This window comes from Chinchilla lanigera, unplaced genomic scaffold, assembly GCF_000276665.1.
Source record: "Chinchilla lanigera isolate Chin_1 unplaced genomic scaffold, ChiLan1.0 scaffold00071, whole genome shotgun sequence".
NCBI lineage: Eukaryota > Metazoa > Chordata > Mammalia > Rodentia > Chinchillidae > Chinchilla > Chinchilla lanigera.
In genome coordinates this window covers 7,777,431-7,800,873 of record NW_004955472.1, presented here as the reverse complement: position 1 = coordinate 7,800,873, position 23,443 = coordinate 7,777,431, and the positions used below count along the sequence as shown (strand labels likewise).

At 35.3% G+C, this 23,443-nt stretch overlaps 1 protein-coding gene across 1 annotated transcript in view; it reads left to right on the top strand.

The window, feature by feature from the left end:
• Nucleotides 1–21,169, top strand: part of Ift74 (intraflagellar transport 74) — a 92,719-nt gene extending 71,550 nt beyond the window's left edge. Inside the window, exons 16-20 of the mRNA XM_005401156.2 lie at nt 5,492–5,618; nt 14,937–15,100; nt 15,673–15,798; nt 19,317–19,377; nt 20,038–21,169. Coding sequence (XP_005401213.1) covers nt 5,492–5,618; nt 14,937–15,100; nt 15,673–15,798; nt 19,317–19,377; nt 20,038–20,162 — 603 coding nt within the window. The 3' untranslated portion in view covers nt 20,163–21,169. The remainder of the gene's footprint in view (nt 1–5,491; nt 5,619–14,936; nt 15,101–15,672; nt 15,799–19,316; nt 19,378–20,037) is intronic.
• The last annotated feature ends 2,274 nt before the right edge of the window (nt 21,170–23,443 follow it).

Below are 23,443 nucleotides of genomic sequence, written 5' to 3'. Positions count from 1 at the left end.
CCAAGAGTTGGAGGAAGGAGAGAACGGGGGAAGTAAAAAGAATTGGCAAGTGTAGTATGTGTACATAACGTATATGTACCAAGTATAATGTACATGTACCACAATGAGTGTGGTAATCATTATGTACTGCAAATATGTCATAGTAGATATTTTAAAAGTTAAAAAGAGTGAGGATGGTCATGCTAAGGCCTACCTCCATGGTTGTCACAGTGGTAGAAAGCGACAGCGCTCGTAAGTTGTGAGGCACAGGAGTGATTCGGTGTGTTTTAATTGGATAACAGCTGGGATAAAGGTATAGAGAGAAAGGAAAAGATCTCACCAGACATTCTTTAAGTTGAGCTGCTATCAGAACACCAGGTTTTTTGGACTCCTTCATATATTGACAGCATTTCAGCACTTTCGGGGTGGGGCACTAGGAATTAAATTCATGATCTACACACTGAGCTACTTTCCTTAGCCCTTTTTTAGTTTTCACTTTGAGACAGGGTCTTGCTAAGACACTACACTGATAAATTGTCCAGATTGGGCTTCAACCTGTGATCTTCCTGCCTCAGAAGCCTCCCAGAGTGCTGGGATTATAGGCATGAGCCACCATGCCCAGTGTCAGCATTTTATATGCTGAGTTATTTTTCTTTGGAGGGGGTCATCGTTGTCATCTTCTTCTTCCTCCTCCTCTTGCTTGTCCTCCTCTTCTCCTCCTCCTTGTCCTCCTCATGTGTGCGTGTGTGTGTGTGTGTGCGCGCGCGCGCGTGTGTGTGTGTGTGTGTGTGTGTATATGTTCAGAACTGAACCCATGGCCTTCTACACGCTAGGAAAGTGCCCTGTACACATTTATTTAGCCTTTGTAACTACCTCAGAAGGTAAAGGTGAGCTCATTTTACTGATGGATAAATGGAGACTTGAACACTGATCTGCACGGCTCCAAGCCCAGTCCCCCTTCTTAAAGGAGAGCTCTGGCTCAGGTTGCCATCAGAGTGGGAGTCACCTTCATGGAAAACCTGTGCCGTCTCCTGTGGAGCCCGGCGTCTATGTGATCTGTAATCCACAGGGAACTAAGGTCTCTCCTTAAGAGATGAGTCTGTGCCTGGCCTTGTTCTCTGCCCTCATCCATCCCCTTCACAGCCATAGCAACTCGAGCACCATCCACTGAAGAGGGTGCTTTAGCCCTGAACCTAACTCTGGAACCCATATCCTCAAAGGTTACAGCTCAAGTAGGGACAAGTATCTTAACTTTATTCCCAAAACACAATGACTTAGCAGAGAGGTTTGGCCTTTGATCTGCTACCCCAAAGCAGTATTTTTAAATTTTCTTTCCTGATAACCCGTTTTACTCAGAACCCATTCAGTTTCTTTTAAAAAGTTAATACAAACGATGCTATTGGATATATAAAACACTTAAAATAGTTTCTTTTTAATTTTCATTTTTATTAGTACTGTGTGTATGTAATGATCACATTTCTTGAGGGCGTGTCTACAGGTACATGACACATCTCAGTTTTTTTCCCATCCCCTCCCCATCCTCTACCTCTCCCCTTCCTCTGCCACTTGGTCTCCTTCCTATTTGCAAAACACCTATCCCTCTCCTCCTATTATCTATCTTTTGTCCTGCTCTTTATATGTTGCACTTCTCATGTAAGATAATCCATGCAGTATTCAAACCTGTATGTCTCATTTGTTTCCCTAAACACGGTGGTCTCAAGGTGCATCCATTTTCCTACAGATGACTCAGAGTTACCCGTCTGTGTAGCAGAGTTGTACTCCACTGTGTTAAACACTTTTTCTTTCAACACTCATCTGTTAGTGAACATATAGGCTGCTTCCAAGGCTTTGCTCTTATGAATTATGCTGCGTGTATCACCATAATATGATGTTTTCAACTCTTGAGATGCTGTACCTAGAAGGGCAATAGCTGGGTTGAGTGGAATTTCTGGTTTCAGTTTGTGAGGAATCTCCATACTAACTTCCATAGTAGTAGTTCTAGTTTACATTCCTACCATCAATGTAGAAGGGTTATTTTTTCCCCATAATTTTGATGGCATTTGTCTTTATTTGATTTCTTCATGATAGCCATTCTTTTGGGGGTAAGAGGGAATGTCAGTGTTACTTAATTTGCATTACTCTAATGACCAGAGATGTCATTGAACATTTTTTCATGTGTTTGTTGGCCTTTTGGGTACTGGCTAGTTACTTCAGTTGCCCATTTTTTTTTGAATAAGTTCTTCATTTTTCAGGATTTTTCTTTTTAGGTTTTAGTATAGTTTTAGATATTACCCTTCTGTCAAGAAGTAACTTTTGTTCCATTTTTTAGGTTGACTCTTCACTCTGTTGGTCATTTTCTTTGCTGTGTAGAGGCTTTTTAATTTGATATAATTCCATTTGTTTATTATTGATGTTATTTCCTGTGCAAATTAGGATTCTGTTCAGAAAGTCCTTAGGAATGCCTGTGTCTTCAAGAGTTTTACCCATTTTATCTTGCAGCATATTATTTCTGTTTCAACATTCAGAACTTCAATCCACTTTGATTTTAGTTTAGTACATGGTGACATGCATGGGTGTGGATTCAGTCTTCTGCATTTGGATAGCCAGGTTTATTAGAGACGCTGTCTTTCCATAGGCATATATTTTGCTTTTTGTCAAATATCAGATAACTCAATGTACCTACGGTTGTTTCTGCATCCTCTATTATGGTCCCTTTATCCACAAACAGTATCTGCTTTTGTGCCAATACCATGCTGTTTTTATCACTGTGGCTTTGTATTATAAATCTAGGATTGTGGGTGCCTTCCACTTTGCTACTATCCCCCAGGATTACTTTTGCTATTCTGAATCTCTTCTGGTTGCATGTGAATTTTACATTGTTTTCTCTAGTTCTGTGACAGTTGCTATTGGTATTTTGATTGGGATTGTGTTAAAGCTGTATATCAGTTTTAAAAATATAGCCATTTTGAAAATACTGGTTCTGCCTATTTAGAAACGGAAATATCTTTCCATTTTCTGCAGCCCTCTTCAATTCAGAGTAGAGTGCTATAGTTTTCATTCTAGAGTTCTTTCACTTCCTAGACTAATTTTTCTATTTAATTTTTTAAATACTGTTATATTGTTTTCTAATTTCTCAGATGTAGAGGAACGTTACTAATTTTTGTGCATTGGTTTTGTACCCTGCTACATTATTGAATTTGGTTATTCTAGGAGTCTTTTGGTGGAATTTTTTTTGAGTCCTTATGTAGAGGATCATGTTGTCTGCAAATAATAATTTGACTTCTTCCTTTCTTATGCATCTCTTTTTTGTGGGGAACCACTCAGACTGCATCAAAGATTAGGGACATCCAATCTAAGGACACCTAAGGGTATGACTCGGCTTGTATAGCACAAGCACAGAGTGGGATACAGTTATGTAACCAGGACTTAGCACAGGTAAACACACATGTGCTTATTATAGCACTGTGTGGGAATGTAAATATGAGTTAACAACCTGTATAGGAATTACAAAGACGAAGGTAGCTCTTGTGCTCTTGCCTTCTGCTCTGCTTCATGCTGCCTGCTGTTGTTGCTGATGTTTTACATGTGTGTTCTTTACCCTGGCCCTCACTTGTGAAAATATCCCTTGGGCCCCCTGATCAACTCAACACTTTTTTTTCTTTTGTTTGCCTGGTTGTTCTTGCTAATGTTTCAAGTAATATGTTGAATTGGAGTGGTGATGGTAGACAACCTTGTCGTGTTCCTGATTTTAGAGAGTAAAGTTTCAGTTTTCCCCTTTGAATATGAAACAGTAATATGAAACAATTTTAAATCTTGGCAGTAGGTTTTTCCATATGTGGCTTTTATCAGATTGAGATAATTCCTTCTATACCTATTTGCCATCAGTGGATTTTGGATTTTGTTAAAGGCTTTTTTTGCATCTGTTGAGATGATCACATGATCATTTTTGTGCATGGCTTTGTATCCTGCTACATTTTTGAATTTGATCATTCTGGGAGTCTTTGGTGGAATTTTTTTGAGTCTTCATGTAGAGGATCATGTTGTCTGCAAATAGCAGTTTGACTTCTTCCTTTCTTATACATCTGTTTTTTGTGGGGAAGCACTCACAGTACATCAAAGATCAGGGGCATCTAATCTAAGGACATCTGAGGATATGACCTGGCTTGTGTAGCACAAGCACACAGTAGGATACAGTTATGTAACCAAGACTTAGTATAGGTAAATACGCATGTTTATTGATTTGTGTATGTTGAACTATCCTTGCCTTCTTGGGCATGTGCTCTGCCACTGAGCTACATCCCCAGCCCATCCTTGCCTTCTTGGGATGCAGCCGTTAGCTCACCTCTCTTTCTACTTTCTCATCTTCTATGGATTAACTTTTCAAATTCTACTTTTTTCCTTCTCTGATACCCTGAGCATGCTTCTTTACCGGTGCAACCATTAAATTTGGGTTGTAGCTCAGTGGTCAAGTATTTGCCAGTTGCATAAGGCCACAGGTTTAACCTCTATCACCCACAGCCCTGACCCCGCAAAAGACTGATGATATCTATGGAGCAACCGAAACTGACGTGGTATACTGCTTTGGGAAACTAGCTATTTCTTATAAATTAAACATGGACCTATTATAAGATCCAGCAACAGATTCCAACCAGTTATCAAAGACAAAGGAAAATATATGTCCACAAAAGATGTACATGGCTGTGTATACCAACCTTGTTGGGAAATAGCCTAAAACTAGAAGTAATGTCAAATGGCTGTTAACAGGGCTGGGCATATAGCTCGCGGCATAATGCCTACCTGGCAAGTGCAAGGTCCTGAGTGCTATTCCTAGTACAAAAAAAAAAAAAAAAGGTTATTAACTGAGAAATAAATGAACAATTTGTCATAAATCCATATAATGGAATACTGCTGAGGAAAAAGAGGAAGCAGTGATTGATTTATGAAATATTATGGATGAATCTCAAAAATGTTAGTTGAACAGATAATCCAGGCTCAAAATTCCATATACAGTGATTCAATTACATGAACCTCTATAGCAGACACAGCAGAGAGGTGAGGTAGTTTTTGGGCTGGTAAGCAAGGGATGATCACAAAGAAGCATAGGGACCCCGTCAGGTGGTGGGTCCCTGTAGTGCCACAGAGCTGTCTCACAGGTGTATGCATTTGTAAAAGCCCAAACTACAGTCTAAATGCATGCATTTTATTATTGGTAATACTCATTTGGAAAATAAAACAAAAAAGAGATTATAACCGGTTCCTAAAATAATGAAGTCAGTTTTTTCTAAGTGAAATAGAGTGAATGAGAAAAAATATAAGAATTTAGTCTATTGAGAAAACCTGACTTTGAATCTTACTGTTATTCTATAAAACACCAAAGTTGAATCACATATTCAAAAACTAGTAGCTAATCAAAACATGTCACCCTAACAGTGTTTTCATGTCACCCTAACAATGGTTTTATGGAGAGTTAATTCAGTGGAATTTTTTTTCTATTCTTTCCCCCAAAATGCAGAATATAAATCGTATGAAACAGATATCTTCTATTACTAATCAAGAACTAAAAATGATGCAAGATGACCTCAATTTTAAATCTACTGAAATGCAGAAATCACAAAGTACAGCTAGGAATTTGACTTCAGGTGAGAAACAGTCTAAACTTTCATACTTTTTTTTTCTGTAGCAAATTAGAACTTTAAAAATGTGTCATTGTTATGCTCTTGGACTTTTTCTGAAAACCTCATTGAGGAAAGATGTAATGTATGATTGCCTAGTACCCTGATCATTTGTAGTCTTGATTTAGTGTGACTTTTCCCACCAACTTACTAGTATCACATTGGTTTATTTTCTTTTATTTAATATTTATTGAATATAGACTTCTCTGATTTAAAACGGTTTGACTTAGGAATTTTTTAAACTTTACAATGCTGTGTTAATCTCTACTTCAGATTTTGAGTTTTGATCTTATTTTGGGCTGGTGATAATGTGGTATGATACTGTCTCATGCGCAAGGGCAGCAGCAATATGCCATAGCTTCTAATCAGCCAGTCATGAGGGCAAACCACTAATAACCTGTAGTGTACTGTGTTGCTAAGCTATGATGGTCAGTAGATTAGGTGTATTAAGTGGATTTTTGACTTAAAATATTTTCAACTTATAATGGATTTATTGGAAAGTAATCCTGCACTTCGTGCCTGCGCCTTATCCTAGTAATTGTCAAAGATAAAGCTGGCTGCTAAAGTAGTAAGGATAAATTTTAATCAGTAATATAGTGATGCAGCAGGGAGGAAGGTTCAGTGTGAATTGAGCTCAACTTCAGTTGATACAGAGGTGACTGGACATTTTAGAAGGAGAGTACTCTGAAGATAACAATACGCATATGTGTTATTATGACTCTCCCATTATTTGTTTTGAAATTCTATTTTCTTTTTCTTTTTAAAGTTAAAAAAAAAACAAAAAAGGAAAATGGGGCAGCAAGGGTTCAAGAAAGTAAGGGAACTGAAAAGTTACCAAGGGCTTGTCAGTGTACAGTAAACACTGATTAGGCTAGTGCTGTCTGTTGCCAGTTACCAAGTTAGGACTTTGTCTTCCCATAGAGACTGGGAGAGAGCACCTTATCTCCTGATGATGGCTTCACAAAGGATGGCTCTCAGATCCTTGAGAAACCCACACTCCTGGTTAAGAGTGTATGTGTGTGTCTCAGAGGAACAGAGGAAGGATTCATAATTGTTCTTTTTTGTGTGTGTATGAGTGTGTGTACGGTGGGGTATTGAGGACGGAACCCATACTGAGCTGCATCCCCCACCCCCCTTTTTATTATTATTTTGAGGTCTATCCAAGTCACTTAAATTGCCCAGGGTGGGCTTGAACCTGTGGTCCTCCTGGCACCACCTCCCATAGTGCTTCACAAGTGTGCCGGGTTTGTAAACCCTTTTTAGTAAATACCCTAGGAAGTAGTCAAGGGTCCGTTGTCTCAGGTTTGTTAGAACAAACAGTGAATTTGTTTGGCTGCCTTGGGTTATTGCGGGCAAGACTTTAAGGGCAGGTGGGGTGGTCCTAGGGAAGCACTTGTTAGAGTTCTGGCGTTAGAGTAAGACGTTACAGTTAAGTTAGTGTTTGTCTAATGTATTCACGAAGAGGTGGAATTCAGACGTCTTACTGCTGGGGCTCTTACTTGAATTTTGAACCCCTGGCGTGGTACATGCATGGCTGTCCTGCTGGGTGGTTCGAATTGCTTCTCAGGGACCTTTGATTATAGTGATGCAAAGAAAGGCATTGATTTAGTAGTTTCTCAAGAAATTTATTACAGTTCTTTAAGGAAAACATTAAAGTAGTATAAAAAATTGTAATACAGCTAATTTGTGGTAAAGCAGTTGTACACCAACAATTGGATACCTGTAAGATTTCCATGTTAAAATTTAGAGAATTAATTATTGATAAACTATGAGTATAAATTTCTTTTAGTGTAATGAAATAAATTTGTTCATTATTATAATATATATATAAGTATATATATTTTTGGTACCAGGAATCAAACTTAAGGCTCCGCTTGCCAGGCAGGGTCTGTGCCACTGAGCTACGTCCCTGACCCTATTGTAACAATTTTTAATTGATATGAATAGTATTAACATTTATATTTAGGAAGTAATTATTCAAATTTAAGCAACTATGTAGATTTGGTCCATTTATAGACCTTTTCTTAATTTATTAGTAGAAAGACTGATCAAAGTGATTAGATCTGTTTGTACTACCTGTGACGTGGGCCACTGGAGGGGACAGTCATTCATGCACCACTGGTGGTTGACGCCGATGAGAATGTGTTACATATCCAGATGAGGAGGAACTCAGCTGTGTCCCAATCTGGAGTTTTTATGGGCCACAGCTGAGGCGTACTGAGAAGAGGCCAAGATTGAGGCCTGTTTGAGAAGAGGCTTCAGAGAAGCCTAACTACTACTGTAGTCTGGTCAGAAAGAGGATCTCTTAGTGTACAGAGATTAAAAAAAAATTCAGTCTGTTTACTGAAGGAATTTTCAAACCTGCTGGAACCACAAATTACGATAATATAATGAAATAATGCTATCAAAGAAGCAAACATAAGGAGCAGTGGAGATACATAGGGCCCAGATGCAGCCCAAACTTAGGTATTAGGGGCACCTAGAAGAGGTGATGTTCAGTTTTAAGCATTAGTTCCAGCCATGCTCACTTGTGTGCAGCTAGAGCAGAACTGCCCAAGAGAAATAAAATGCAAACTGCATTTATAATTAAAATTGGCTTGTAACCATTATTTAAAAAGTGAAAAGAGACAGGTAGAGTTTAATAATCTATTTACTCAGCCAAGAATATTTAAGAAAGTATCATTTCAACCTGTAATCTATATAAAAGTGATTAATGAGATATTTTATACTTATAATATTTTTTATTTTATGGAAAAATGTAAAACAATTTCATAACAATATAATAGGACAATAACAATAGTCAATATATCGCATATTGTTATCTTTAAAATAGTTACTCAGAGTACAAGCTATGGGCATAAAAACGTCTCCAAAATGTTTTAGCACAAACTTTTCTTTCTTTTTTTTTTTTTTTTTTGGTACCAGGAGTTGAACTTAGGACCTTGTGCGTGCCAGGCAGGCGCTTTTGCCGCTGAGCTACATCCCTGGCCCAGCACAAACCTTTCTTTTCAATGAACAAAGAGAAACTAGAAGTATAACTATTTTGTAGCTTTTTCCTTTTCCTTCTTTCCCCTTTCTCCCATCCTAGTTTCTTTTTTCTTTTGAACAATTTCTTCCCATTTCACAATATCTATTGTACATTTTATTGTGTTTTTTTTTGTTTTTCTTCCGGTACCAAGAATCAACCTTGCGCTTGCCAGGCAGGCACTGTGCTGCTGAGCTAAATCCCCAGCCCTACTGTACATTTTAGGTTTTATTTACTTGTTCCGTTTTCCACATCAGGGATCCTAACAATATGATGTTTACATATGTGAGTCTGATTTATTTCACATATGAGTATGGGCTCAAATTGCATCCATTTACCTATGAAAGTCTCAAGTTTATCTTTATAGCCTAGTAGTACTCCAGTGTATTTAAAAAAACATTTTTTTTTTATCCATTCCTCAGTTGATGGCATTTGGGTTGTTTCCAAGATTTAGCTATTACAAATTGTGCTGCTATAAACATGGGTGCGCATATATGATGTTTATTTATTTATTTATTTTGTCTATTTCAGGTCAGGGATTATGATGCCCTTTGCCTTGCCTTTGTTACCCAGAATTGCTTTTGCTATTCTAGGTCTCTGCTGGTTCCAAATGAATTTTAGGAATGTTTTCTTTAGTTCTGTGAAGTACGCTAATGGTATTTTGATTGGCTTGCATTGAATCTGTGTAACAGTTTTGGGAGTATGACTATTTTCACTATGTTGGTTCTTCATATCCATGAGCAAGGAATATCTTTCCATTTTCTGATATCCTCTTCTATCTCCTTTTCCAGAGTACTGTAATTTTCAATGTGTGGATCTTTTACCTCTGTTGTTAGATTGATTCCTAGGTATTTCATTTTTTTTTTGGTTGGCATTATAAAGGGTGTATTTTCCCTAATTTCTCTCTGTGTGAGTTTGTTGATTGTGTACAGGAATGCTATATATTTTTTTTTGAGTGTTGACTTTGTATCCAGCTATGCTACTGAATTTGGTTATTAAATCTACAAGTCTTTGGTGGAGCTTTTGGGGTGTTCTATATAGAGTATCATATCTTTTGCAATTAATGATGATTTAACTTCTTCCTTTCCTATCCTTATTCCTTTTATTTCTCTGTCTTGTCTAATTGCTCTATCTAATGTTTCCAGAACTGTATTAAACAGGAGTGGTGATAGTGGACATCCTTGTCTTGTTCCTGATTTTAGAGTAAAAGTTTTCAGTTTTTGACCACTTAGTATGATGTTAGCTGTTGGTTTGTCATAGATGGCTTTTATCAGATTGAGATAAACAGCATCTATTCCAATTTTTTATAGGGTTTTTATCCTGAATGTGTGTTGGACTTTGTCAGATACTTTTTCTGCATCTGTTGAAAGGATCATGTGGTTTTTGTCTTTGGCCCTGTTTGTATGCTGTGTTACATTTATTGATTTGTGTATGCTGAACCATCCCTGCATCCCTGGAGTGAATCCTACTTGGTCATAGTATAAAATCTTCTTGATTATTTTCTGCATTTTGTTAGCCAGTATCTTATTGAGGATTTTTGTACCTATGTTCATTAGGGAGATTGGCCTGTAGTTGTCTTTTTTGGTTGTATTTTTTCTCTGACTTTGGTTTCAGAGTAATATTTGTTTCCAAAAATGATTTTGGAAATATTGCTTCTTTTTCTTTTTCCTTAAAGAGTTTCATCGTTAGTAGCAAGAGTTATTTAAATTTCTTGTAGAACTCAGCAGTGAATCTGTCAGAGCTTGGGCTTTTCTTTGTTGGTAGGTTTTAATTACATTTTCAGTTTCATTGACTGATACTGAATTACTTAGAATACTTATATCTTCTTGATTCAGTTTTGAGAATTTATATGTGTCGAGGAATTTGTCCATTTCTTCTGTGTTTTTTATTTTATTAGAGTACAGGTTCTTGAAGGTAGGTATTGGTGATCGTCTGGATTTCTGCAGGATTCATTGTGATTTCATCTTTTTCATTCCTAATTGCTTGAATTTGGGTCTTTTCATTCTTATTTTTAATAAGGTTGTGTAGGGGTTTTATTTTATTTAATCTTTCAAAGAACCAACTATTAGATTCATTGATTCTTTGTATTGTTTTCTTAGTCTCAATTGTATTAATTTCTGTCCTGATCTTTATAATTTCCTTTCTTGTACAAGCTTTGGGTTTGATTTGTTCTTTCTTTTCTAGGAGTTTGAGGTTCAGCATTAAGTACTTACAACATTTTAGTTCAGACTAGACCACATTACAAGCTCTACCATTTTTTTACTGAAACTTTATACCTGTGGAACATAAATGGGCATCTGAGATGAATACACACTTCTCAGAGGAAGAAATACATACGGCAGATAAATACATGAAAAAATGCTAAACATCATTGGTCATTTGAGAGATGCAAATTAAAACAATACCGAGATTCTATTTCACTCCAGAAAGAATAGCTATAATCAAGAAATCTACCAATAAGAAATGCTGGCGGGGCTGTGGGCAGAAAAGTAACCCTTTTCCACTGTTGGTGGGAGTGTAGACTGGGGCAACCACTGTGGAACTTACTGTGGAGATTCCTCAGAAAAAAACTAGGATTAGAGGTCCTATTCAATCCAGCTATTCCCCTTTTGGGTATCTTCCCAGAAGAATTGAAAATGTCATACCGCAGTGATATGTGCATCCATGTTTATAGCAGCACAATTTGTCATACCTAAATCTTGGAAACACCCAAATGCCTATCAACTGAGGAATGGGTAAAAAAGATTTTTTTTTTATACAATGGAGTACTACTCAACTATAAAGAAAGATAAACTTGAGACTTTTATAGGTAAACTTGAGACCATACTTATAAGTGAAATACATCAGACCCACATGTGTAAACATGGTATTGTCTCATTAGCATGAGAAACTGAATGAGTAAATAAGATCCAAAACATGCAGTAGCTATTGGGAATAGGGGAGAAACTGTTCAAAAGGAAAAAGAAACTGTGATGGGGTAAAAGAGAAAGGAAGGAAGGGAAAAAGAAACAATATATATATACAGAAGATAGTTAAGATAGTTATACAGCTAGTTTCTCTTAGTTAATTGTAAAGAAAGATTTGTGCTAATATTGTTTGGACAATATTTTATACCTATATCTTTTACTCTGAATAACTAGTATGAAGATAATAATTATTATCACTCTCCTACTAGCCTGTTTGAGACTGTTTTATTGATATTTTTTCTTTAAAATAAAAAAGAAACAATTTCTTAAAGACAAATACCAACACCATATACAAAGTAAATGATCAGAACTTTGTATTCCTTTTATGCTTTTATACTTTGTGTTTACATTTTCTTTTAAAAACTAGTCATTGTATTTTCTCCAGAGATGTCTAGTTAAAAAAGAATGAGAACTTCATGGAGATGAAAATTGTTTGTTGCTATGATAAGGACTGTGCTGTAGTTTTTCCTTACTAAAAATTGAATTCTGTGACTCCTATAATTATTTTTATGTTAATTTGAATCAGGCACATAAATTATTTTCCTTTCCTTACATCGTCTCCCACTTCAACAACGTTCTTGTATCTGAAAATAATCATAAGAGGTTTATAACATTTTTGTTTACCTTTCAGGGTACTGTAGTTTCTGTTCTTCTTTTGTGGGTTGCCAACGGTCAGTCTTGCTTCTTGGGTGGAAGGTGAAAAATAAAATCATGAGATTCTGTAGCCTTCCAAAGGGTCATGGTACATACCAGAGATGCACTGTCATCTAGGCTATAGAAGTTTCAGGGGAGTGAAGCAATGGCTAAAAAGGATCATTAGGGAATTAATGACAAAAAAAGAGTGGAGAAATACTGGTGTACTGCATGGTAGAGAGGAAAAAAGTCTTTTAGCAGTAGTTTTTATTTATATTTTTGGAAAGGAAACTCCAGGGAATAAACAAATGTGCTGATGGCACAATATTTCAGAAGCATTTCCCTAGGTCAAAGGGGTTCCTTCTGAGATTTTGCTGCTAGGTACACACTGCTTGGTAAACTTTGCAACTTTATAGCATATCAGAAGGAACTAGACTGCATCCTCTTCCTGTCTCTTCTCTTGGAGAAGCTTTTAGCTTTTCAAGGGGATCTATTGTTAAAGATAGATAAACCTTATCCTATTTCAACCATTTTCTCCTTTTTTCTAGAAAAATCAGTTTGAGTAGTTAGTTGTTAAATGTGTTTTCTTAGTATATACTCAAATTACATTTGCAGTTAGTTATATAACTTTATTTCAGACAGTCCAAATATCTACAAGCTAAGCATGTTTTCTATTTAGAGCATTAAAACATCATAAACCTTGGTGTCTTCTTCAGCACTTTATCTTTTTTTTTTTTTTTTTTTGGTTTTTCTCCGGTACCGGGAACCGAACTCAGGACCTTGTGCTTGCCAGGCAGGCGCTTTTGCCGCTGAGCTAAATCCCCAGCCCCTATCATTATAACTATTTCCAACCCTGGTAGCAATGTGAGTTCAACAAAATGAAGCCCTTTGCAGCACTTAAGTCCTGATGCATGTGCTCTCTGTGTGATCAAAACGTGGTGAAAGTTAAATATACTGTAGTAGGAGACGCATTGCTGTTAATCCTCAAAATACTTCCGCTTGCTTTGAAATACTAATCCTATCAGTCTTAGCAATATATCTTTTATTATAAGTTTTATATATATATATATATATTTACATAAAATGGCAGTGTGGTTGTCTTTTAAAACCCTTAAAGGGATGAAGGAAACATTCAAAGAGTGTCTTTAAATACACCAAGTTTAAAGGATTTGGTTATATAGGCGCCACTTTTTAAGTCAGTGAGTTTTGAAACATTGTTTTTGTTCTTAATTTTCATTTGAGTATTAGATGTTATTAATATTCCACGTACCAACTTTCTGTTGTTAGGTCCCAGGTGCTCTAGTTTCTTCCCTCTGCACTTGACGCACGCTGTTTTCTCTGCATCACTTTTTTCCTCCTTTAGGTGGTTACTGATGCTCAAGACCTCCGTTAAAAGCCCTGTCTCCACGGAGCTTCTCTTTATCCCTGCCGCATGGTCTTCTGCTATGCTGTGCTTCTCTTTCACAATCATCCAGTCTGTTGCGGATGGGTATTAACTGCCTGGGTCTACCTCTGCGATATAGCTCCTTGCGGAAAACAGTGTCTCTGTTAACCTCTGTCATGTGCTCACCATCTGGCACATACTTTTGAATGAAAGAATGAGAAATACTTGCACATGTGTGTAGTCAATCCTCAGTGTTCACAGGTTCTATTTGTGAACTTTCCTGTTCACAGAATTAATTTGTCACCCAATTCAATACTTGTTGCACGTTCATGGCCATTCATAGGTATGTGCAGAGTGGTGAAAAATTTGATCAGCCCGACATGCACAATTTCCACACGAGGTTGAAACAGGCAAATTTGACTTCTTATTTCAGTTCTTGTTTAAAATGGCGCTAAAGTGAAGTGCTGACAGTGTCTAGTGTTCCGAAGGGCAAGAAAGCTGTTATATGCCTTATGGAGAAAATGTGCGCTGGATAAGTTTCATTTCTCATACAAGCCCTAGTGGTGTTGTCCATGAGTTAAATGCTAACAAATCAACAACAGTATATATTAAAAAATGTTTCTAAACAGAAACACAGGTAAAACAAGGTTGTGTTTTGGAAAGTTGACAAAATTGTTATGACCAGAGGCTGTATTTCCCCAAGGAGCAATAGTTTGGGGATTGCTGATTCATTTGTGGTGACTTTATGGGACGTCTGTATTGCAAATAGTGAGAATTGAGTGTACAGTGTACGATTGTAATGTTGCTCTCAAATATGTATCTGTGTAATGTTTTATAATAATATCGATTTTTTGCATAACTGATAACTGTGTGTATTTGTCCTGACCCTGCTAAAAATAGTGACTCTTTATCCCATAAGTTATATTATGAAGTATAACAAAAAACTCAAGGGCCAGAGTTGTAGCTCAGTGGTACAGTGCTTGCTTGGCAAATGCAAGGCCCTGGGTTCAATTCCTGGTACAAAATAATCCCCAAAACACTCAGATATGTTTCTACATTTATATGAGCATGAAGACAGGTGTGGCTAACATATATCAGGTTAAATTCATTAATAAGAAGATAAGCTTTCTTTTCTTAATTTATCTTTGTAGTGTCTCATTGGTCACAGTTAACATTTTTTTACAGATACTTTTGTAAAACATGATTTTTAATTATATTTTCTTATGTGAAAGAAATAAAATTTTGATTAATTATGGTCTCAAATTCCTATTTTTCAGACAGTCAACGTCTACAGTTAGATCTACAGAAAATGGAGCTCCTGGAAAGTAAAATGGTCGAGGAACAACATTCTCTGAAAAGCAAAATTAAGCAAATGACAGCTGATCTGGAGACATACAATGATTTGCCAGCTTTAAAATTATCAGGTGAAGAAAAGAGAAAGGTAAATGCCAACAGAGTCCTACAAAGTTAAAATTCAATTGTTTTTTATTGATTAGTTTTAATTGATATGTAGTCCATAATACTTACAATTTTAATTGTATTATAATACATGTAATACAATTTTATAATTATTATTACACATAATACAATTATTTTACATATGTAGTTGGAATTTATAGTGACTTGAAGTTATTAAACAAAAGGCAAAAATTGAAAAATAGGATATAAGCTACTACTTAATACAGAGTATCTTAACAAATATGAACTTTATGAAATGTAGATTTGACATATTTTTCTATTGAAATCTTGTGTCTTTTAATTGCCTTTTGCGTGAATTTAAACTTTGTGGGATAGGGACAGACATGGAAGTGTCATTATTAATACAGTTAATATCTGCATAGCTTTTAATGCACTTCAAAGAATACTTTTACAAACGTCTTAGAGAATTAGAGAATTCTGTGGTAGAATTTTATCAGAATACAATCACTAAAATTATTTAACCCAAATGTGATTTGTATTGGCTTACTACAACTTGCTGTAGCCTGTTATTTAGTTCTGTTTGGATCTATCTAGAAATTGCATCAGGAGAGAACGGTATTATCAACCCGAAAGAATGCCTTTAAGAAAATAACAGAGAAGCTAAATAGCGAATATGAGACACTGAAAACACAGTTACAAGAAAACGAGACACATTCTCAGGTAACGATGTTTTTAAAATGACTTTAGAATTAAGTTATTCTTTTAGAATATCTGTCTTGTTCCTGTAATCTGTCTTTTTACCCCTAAACAACTGTTTATTTACTTATTTCCTGCATTAAGCCCCCGGCTTATTCTGTCTTCCAGAGCAGCCAGATTCTGCGCCGTCTTCCCTCAGGATGGATTCACTTCTTTTCCTTCCTTGTCTGTAGTAAACCGTGAAGGCCAGTTCTGGCCCTGCTAGGCACTGTTGTTAACGCAGCCACTTCGATATACTGGGTAATAGCTTGAAAAGATTTCAGAAGTAAAGCATAAACTTCTAATTCCAGATGCAGAAATTTTGAAAACCCCTTAAAAACTATAAATAAGTCCCAGTGACTAATATCCCCCATGCAACAAGAAGGAATTCTTGTTATCATTTTAGTATGTATGTACGTATACATAAATATGTTTTTACTTTCGTATATTTACAGATATTATATCATGCTGTACAAATTATTTGGGAGTTTGTTTTTTGCTTTTAACTGTATGTTGTAAGTTCTTTGTCTTGTCAAGAGAAGTTTTTAAAAGTATGAATCTTAATAGGTATAAATATTACACTATGTAGATAGAGCATAATTTATTGAAACAATATCGGTTGTTGGACACTTACCTAATTTCAAGTGGTAAAACTGTGTGCCTATAACTCCAGCACTGAGGATGGCGGAGTCAGAATCATAAGTTTGTGCTTGGCAACTTAGTGAGACCGTCTCTTAAAATAAAAGATAAGAGAGCTGGAGATGTAGCTAGTGTGGAGTACCCCTGGATTTGGTCTCTATACCACCAATAAAGCAGAACAGTTTGGATAATGCTATGAAGAGCAGTCATATCCTTGACCTTCTTGGTTCACACCTCCAGTTGTTTGCCTAGGAGACAGAGACAGGTAACTACAGTCTGCTTTCATGTCACTTATCTTATTGATAAGTACATGAACAGTGTTTGAGATCTTCCAGGTTGTGAACTTTGAGGGGACAGAGACAAGGTCTCTTACTCACTTTACCTCAGCACTGCATTATTAGTTTGCACATAGTAGGCCCTCTGTAAGTATTTTTGAATGATTGAATGAAGCATTATGTATCATATTCAAAATCCGTAATTGTGGTCAGAAAGAGGTCACTGGCATATCTAATTGATCTATAGTATCAGTTTGCACATGATTAAAATACTAAACACATTAAAAATTTTCCTCCTTTTATTTATCTCGTAATATATGGCAAAAAAGTCACCTGATTACCCGCTAACCAGAGACAATCATTTTAACATTTTGACCTTTCATCCTTGCAGACTTTTTCTTTCTTTTCATACATTCATATTGATTACATTGTTTTTACAAAAAGTAGATGATTCTATACCTACAGTCTTTGAACATTTACTTAATAAGTTTCAGTCTTTTTTTTAAATAACATTTTAATGGTAACAGCTATTTCATTGCATGGCTATACCATCTGAAAAAAAGGTATCCCTTACAGTCTTCTTGAAGGGAATGTACTCTCATGAGAGTTTGCCACAGCTATCAAAAGCTTAGAAATCACTGATTACCTGTCAGTTATTCTCTTTCCTTCATCAGACACAAACCTAGATATACTCTTATAAGTGGCAAAATTATCTTTGCTTTGAATGGGATGACTCCTGAGGAGAAACACTTGGATAAATTCTGTGAGATCACTTAATTTTTTTTAACAATTTTGCATGCCTATACCTGGTAATCTGAACAACTGCTTTGAAGATAACAATATGCAATATAATAACCATTGTTGATTTCCTATCATCTTGTTTTGAAATTCTGTATCGTTTTTAATGTTTCTTAAAAATATTTTATTCTCTTTAAAGTAAAAAATAAATATGGTTCTTAGACAACAGAGTATATTTTGTGGGCTACGAGCTCTCCTCTTCCACTGAATAGATGATTTAAGGTGGAGAACGCTTGAAAAATGCTATTCCCTGAGAGCCAAAAGGTGGCTACGTTATTTATTCCCATATGAAGTGCTAGTCACATCTTAGCTTTATTTATTGAAAACCAGAAACCATACCACCATGAGCCACAATTTTAAGTCCTCTCTATTATTTAATGTCTTGTAAATCTCAACTGATCAAATCAAATCCTGTCTTCTGATCTTTTACAACTATTTCCCTAAAACTGGGTTTTGGCATCTATAAATAATTTTATATAACAGATTATTTAAATAAGTTACAGAGAAAATCAAATTTTTAAAACTAGGCTTGTGTTCATGATGTCTTTGGGGGTTTAAATGCAAATCAGTCACGTAGAAATATAAAAGGAATTTGACCATTTGACCTGGTGTTACTTTTATATCATTATTTGTATAGCACTTTAGAGGTCTTTTGCATTATAAGAAGGCCACCTCTTTGTATAAAACAAAGAGAAAAAAGTCTGACTTGACTTTGCAAAAGATTATTAATGATTTATTGCCAAAAGTGCTGACTGTTTCCTTAATACCATCTTAACTTCAAGGTCTTGTTTGGTGGAGAGAGAGAGAGAAAGAGAGAGAGAGAGCGAGAGCATTTAATAGTGTTACCTCATATCATATATAGTTCACACAGTAAGTTAACTATGATTCACTGTAATATCTAGATTTATCTCTTTGGAGGAAACAATAGGATGGCTGCTACATCAAGATTAAATTTAGGCCCTGAAAATGATTTTAATGTGAGAGTAAAAAGAATTTTTATTGTGTTGCTTCAGTTACCCTATTTTTAAAAATGTCATTACTTCTTTGAAATATCTAGGTAGAACATTATCTTAGGGTTTCATTTTTCAGACAGTCCTTTGCTTAGGAAAAACTATGTGCATCTTAAAAAAGAAAGACCATAACCCAGAGTTACAGGTTAATTAAATCAGAAAAACAGTTTAATTCTATAACAGTAAAATTGTCTTCTGAGGAAGCAACCATCAGTATAATATCCACATTAGTTTCCTGTTGATGCAGAAATTATTGTAACAGTGCCAGCTTTTTACAAACCCTCTTATAATCTTCACACTGCAGCTCTGCTCTTATCACAGCTTGTGAAATGAGACAGGAAATTTAGCCCTGGAAATAAGGAAGTTTTTCCTATATAGCCAAACCTTTGACAGTGTTAGAATATATATTACTTTTGTCGCATTAGATTTCCAGATTTCAAGGAGAGATACCCAGCATGTCCCATTTTTCTTTTTTAGGTTCTCTTAGGAAAAGGAAAATCATAAATTATCATTTAGTTGGCATGTTTATTGTTACAATAAACATTTAAGTATTTTCTAATTAAAATAATTTAGAATAAAACCTGCTACAGGATTAGACATTATATTAATGTATTTGTTATTGTTTAATTTTTTCTAAGTTTTTTATCTTTTACAGCTTTATCTTAATGAAATTCAAGGAGCTGATAAGATTTTAAATGGTATTTTTTCCTTATCCTCTTGCAAGAGTATAGAATTGTTTCAAATAAGAGCAACAGTTAACTTTCTTCTTTTATGTTTTTAGCTTACAAATTTGGAGAGAAAGTGGCAACACCATGAGCAAAATAATTTTGTGATGAAAGAATGTATCCTTTAAGATGCTGATATGAATTTGACTTATTTTTTTCTAGGAATTGGTTTTAGAATATATGTTTTAAAATTTGTATAAATAGCTTATCTGTGACAAAGATAGTTTATCCAGCTAAATCACAAAACCATCAGTTCAAGATGTCCAAGTTATGTTTTATTGATAGAACAAGTAAAAACTGATTTATCAATCTTTACAAAGACCTGCAAATGAAGCTGAAAAATAAGGTCTGTTTTTAAAACAAAATGCATCAAATGTGAGGCTTTGGGTTTGTGTCTGATAATCTAGGATTGTCACATTTCTTCTCCCATTTTACCATACAAAGACTGGAAGCCAAGGCTTTGGCATTCACAGAGATCACTTACAATAATCCTATTTACTTAAAACACAGCCAGCTGCATACCTGTACAGTGGGTGAGAGTCTGCATTATTTTCTGGGAAAGTTTATAAAGACTCAAATGAAATATAATTCAACACTCATCTTAATTTATGTTTAAATAATAATAAAATAATATACTGTATTTTAAAAATATTCTACCTGTGCTTTTTCTGTACTACCTTATATCCATTAGAAAATACCAGTATGATTTCATTCCTTCCTGAGCCACATTAGAATAATATTTTCATCGACAGTGTTCCCCCTTAACTCATATAACAGTCATAGCAGCCAAGAGTCAGGAAAGTGACTACCAGCAAATCATTAAGAATGTGAACAAGCAGATTGTGGAATACAATAAAACCATCGTGGATGCTCTTCGCAACACCAGCAGGAACGGAGTCTGAATCGACTGATAGTTTCTATAGACGTTATCTTCTTGGTGCTAAGATGACAGAAAAATTAAAATACCTTACCTTTTAAGAGTTGTATGTAAAATTTCTGAATGCTATAATTTTTGTGGCTTCTTCCAAGAATGGTATTTTAAATAGTTTAATAGTTCAGTAAAGAGTTTTCGTACAAAAACATGGCATCTCTTTTTGTGTGGTACTTGTATTTGTTCTGTGGGTGATAAAAGTATCTTAGAGAGCCAAGGGCTTAAAATAATGACCATTGAGGTTCACCCAGCTGTGTAATTCGACTGTAGCACCAGGTAAGGTCATTTTTTCATGTTTGACCTAGGAGAGATACATGGAATATCCGATTTAGTTACTTACATCAGTCTTCTTGGCTTTTCTTTATAGGACAAGTAAGGTAGAAGGGAGATTTTAGCACTGAACCTTCTCAGAAGGGAATATTAAATGTATATTATTTAGCATATAAAGTCAAAAGCAAAGGTACACCATGTTCTGTATGTATTAGCCTGAAGATCTAGATGAAAGCCTCTAGTCTTTATATTTGTAAAAAATTTTCTCAAATACATATGCCAAGAAAAAGATGACATTTAACTGAAATATTGCACATGTGGTGAGCTCTTTCAGGGTGTGGTGAGTGCTGTTCATTTCTGCCCTGGAGATTGCGTTTGATTCTTGTATTATAGGAGGACCAAGAAGATGCATTCGCCAGTATTTTGAAAAGAAAGGCTAAACAAGGCGGAATCGTATCATATTCAAACAGCACCCTTTGGGGAGAGGCGCAGAATCTGGGAGACAGGGTAATGACAGACATCCTGTCTTCTGGGACAGGAATGAGTCACTTTGACCAGCATGAAGCATTCTTTAACCACTTATCAGTTTACCCCGAGTGACACTTGGGCAGTGAATTTGTTTACGTACTGACTATCCCAAGTGTCACTGGGGCAGGTGTCATTTCAACCGGTTGCTTCTTGTATGGAATAAACTTGATAAAATTGTCATTTTTATGTTTTCTGTTGTATTATGTAAATTAATGAAAAGCTATTTTTATCATCTTGTATTTAAATAATTGGGCTGGTCAGTGGTTTAAACCCACCCTCCTTTTGTTCTGATAATATGTTCACCAGGTAACTCTCAGTATGCCTGAGGCACAAGCACATTTCTTTTTTTTTTTTTTTAAGGCCATTAAAAAAAAAAATACAGATTTTCAAAACAAGATGATAGGAAATTAACAACGATTATTATAGTACATATTGTTACCTTCAAAGTAGTTGCTCAGATCAGATATAGGCATGCAAAATTGATCAAACAATATAAGCACACTAACTGTTCCTTTCAATGAATTAGTAGAAATTGGTAGTATAATTTTCGTAGCTATCGTGTGTGTGTGTTGTGTGTGTATTTTCCTTCTTTTCTCCTTAGCACCATCCCAGTTGTTCTTTCCTTTTGAGCAGTTTCTTTTCCTTTCACTGTATATGTTGTATCTTTTGGATCTTTTTTACTCTTTCAGGTTCTTACACTAGGGAGACAATACAGTGTTTACACATGTGAGTCTGATTTATTTCACTTATGAGTAACCAAATATACCATATTTGGTTAAGTGAAATAATAAACCATATTTATTTCACTTACGAGTAACCATAGTTGCATCCATAAAAGCCTCCAATTTATCTTTCTTTATAGCTGAATAATACTTCTTGGTATAAAAATACCACATCTTTTTTTATCTGTTCTTCAGTTGATGGGCATTTGGGTTGTTTCCAAGATTTAGCTATGACAAATTGTGCTGCTATAAACATGGGTGCACATATATTGCTGTGGTATGATGTTTTTAATTCATCTGGGAAAATACCCAGAAGGGGAATAGTTTGATCAAATGGAACCTCTAATCCTAGTTTTTTGAAGAATGTCGCACCAACAGTGGAGAAGGGCTCCTTTTCCACTATAGTCCCACCAGCATCTGTTATTGGTTGATTTTTTGATGATAACCATTTTTTCAGGGGTGAAATGGAATCTCATTGTTGTTTTAATTTGCATTTCTCAAATGACCAATGATGTTGAACATTTTTTCATATATTTATTTGTCATTTATATTTCTTCATCTGAGAAGTGTATATTCAGCTCAGATGCCCCTTTTTAGATTGGGTCTTTGAATTTTAGGGGTCTGACTTTTTAAAATTCTTTAATGTTCTAGATAGAAATCCTTTGTCTGAGTGACAGTTGGCTAAAAATTTTTCCCAGTTTTTGGGTTTTCTTTTTCTCTGTTGGTGATTTCTTTTGATGTGCAAAAACTTTGCAATAAGATGAGATCCCAGTTGTTGATTCTTTGAAGTATTTCCTGTGCAGTTTGTTTTGTTCAAGAACTCTCTGCCTACCCCTATGTCTTCAAGATTTCTGCCTACTTTCTCTTCCAGGAGATGCAGTGTTTCTGTTTTAATATTTAGATCTTTTATCCATTTTGACTTTCATTTAGAAGTACACTTCTTTTAAAAAGTAAATAAAATACCAAAAATGAGCCTTTTAATTGAGATACCATTTATATATTATAAACTTTATTCACACATTCTGATTGTACAATGTATATATATTTGTCACTATAAATTGGTCAACTTTAGTGGGTGTAAGTTTAGGTAAAGGACTGAATCTTGTTGAGCCTGTTATCTCTGGGTTACTAATATAGCTGAAAATCATAGGCAGTGATGCATTAATTAAGGTGGCATTCATAAAATTCAGATCCTGAATTCCTTTAGTCTTTAGCAGGTGTTATGCCATCAAATAATTTATGGTCGGAGAAGTTTGGGAAACACTGTGTGAAACAAAGGTGAATTGTTTTCTTTCTTCCTGACTATATATTATATATAAATGATTACATATTAATATGCTAATGTATATAATAAACTCAAGAAGAGTATACCATAAAGCATTTCTCAGAGGCACTGGTCCACAGAGAAGAGGCTGAGTCACATGAGTCTTTAGTTCAAGAAGCAATACACTTTTACAGCAAATAGATTTTATCAGTAAAATAATTTCCTCTCCTCAAGTCCTTTGGATGGGTTTTTTGGCGTTGTCCAGGTGACTTCTCAGTGTGTCGTTTTGTAGCCACCATAGATGTACTTTACTGTGGTTGTATGAACTTCTCCATTAGAAATGGATAGCAGAAAATGTTTACCAAATGTAAATTCCACAAGAGAATACTTTCTTGGAAGTCAAAGAAATGAAATCTGAAATTCAGTAGAAGTAACAAGTAATGGATTTTGATGACACTGTGCCAAATC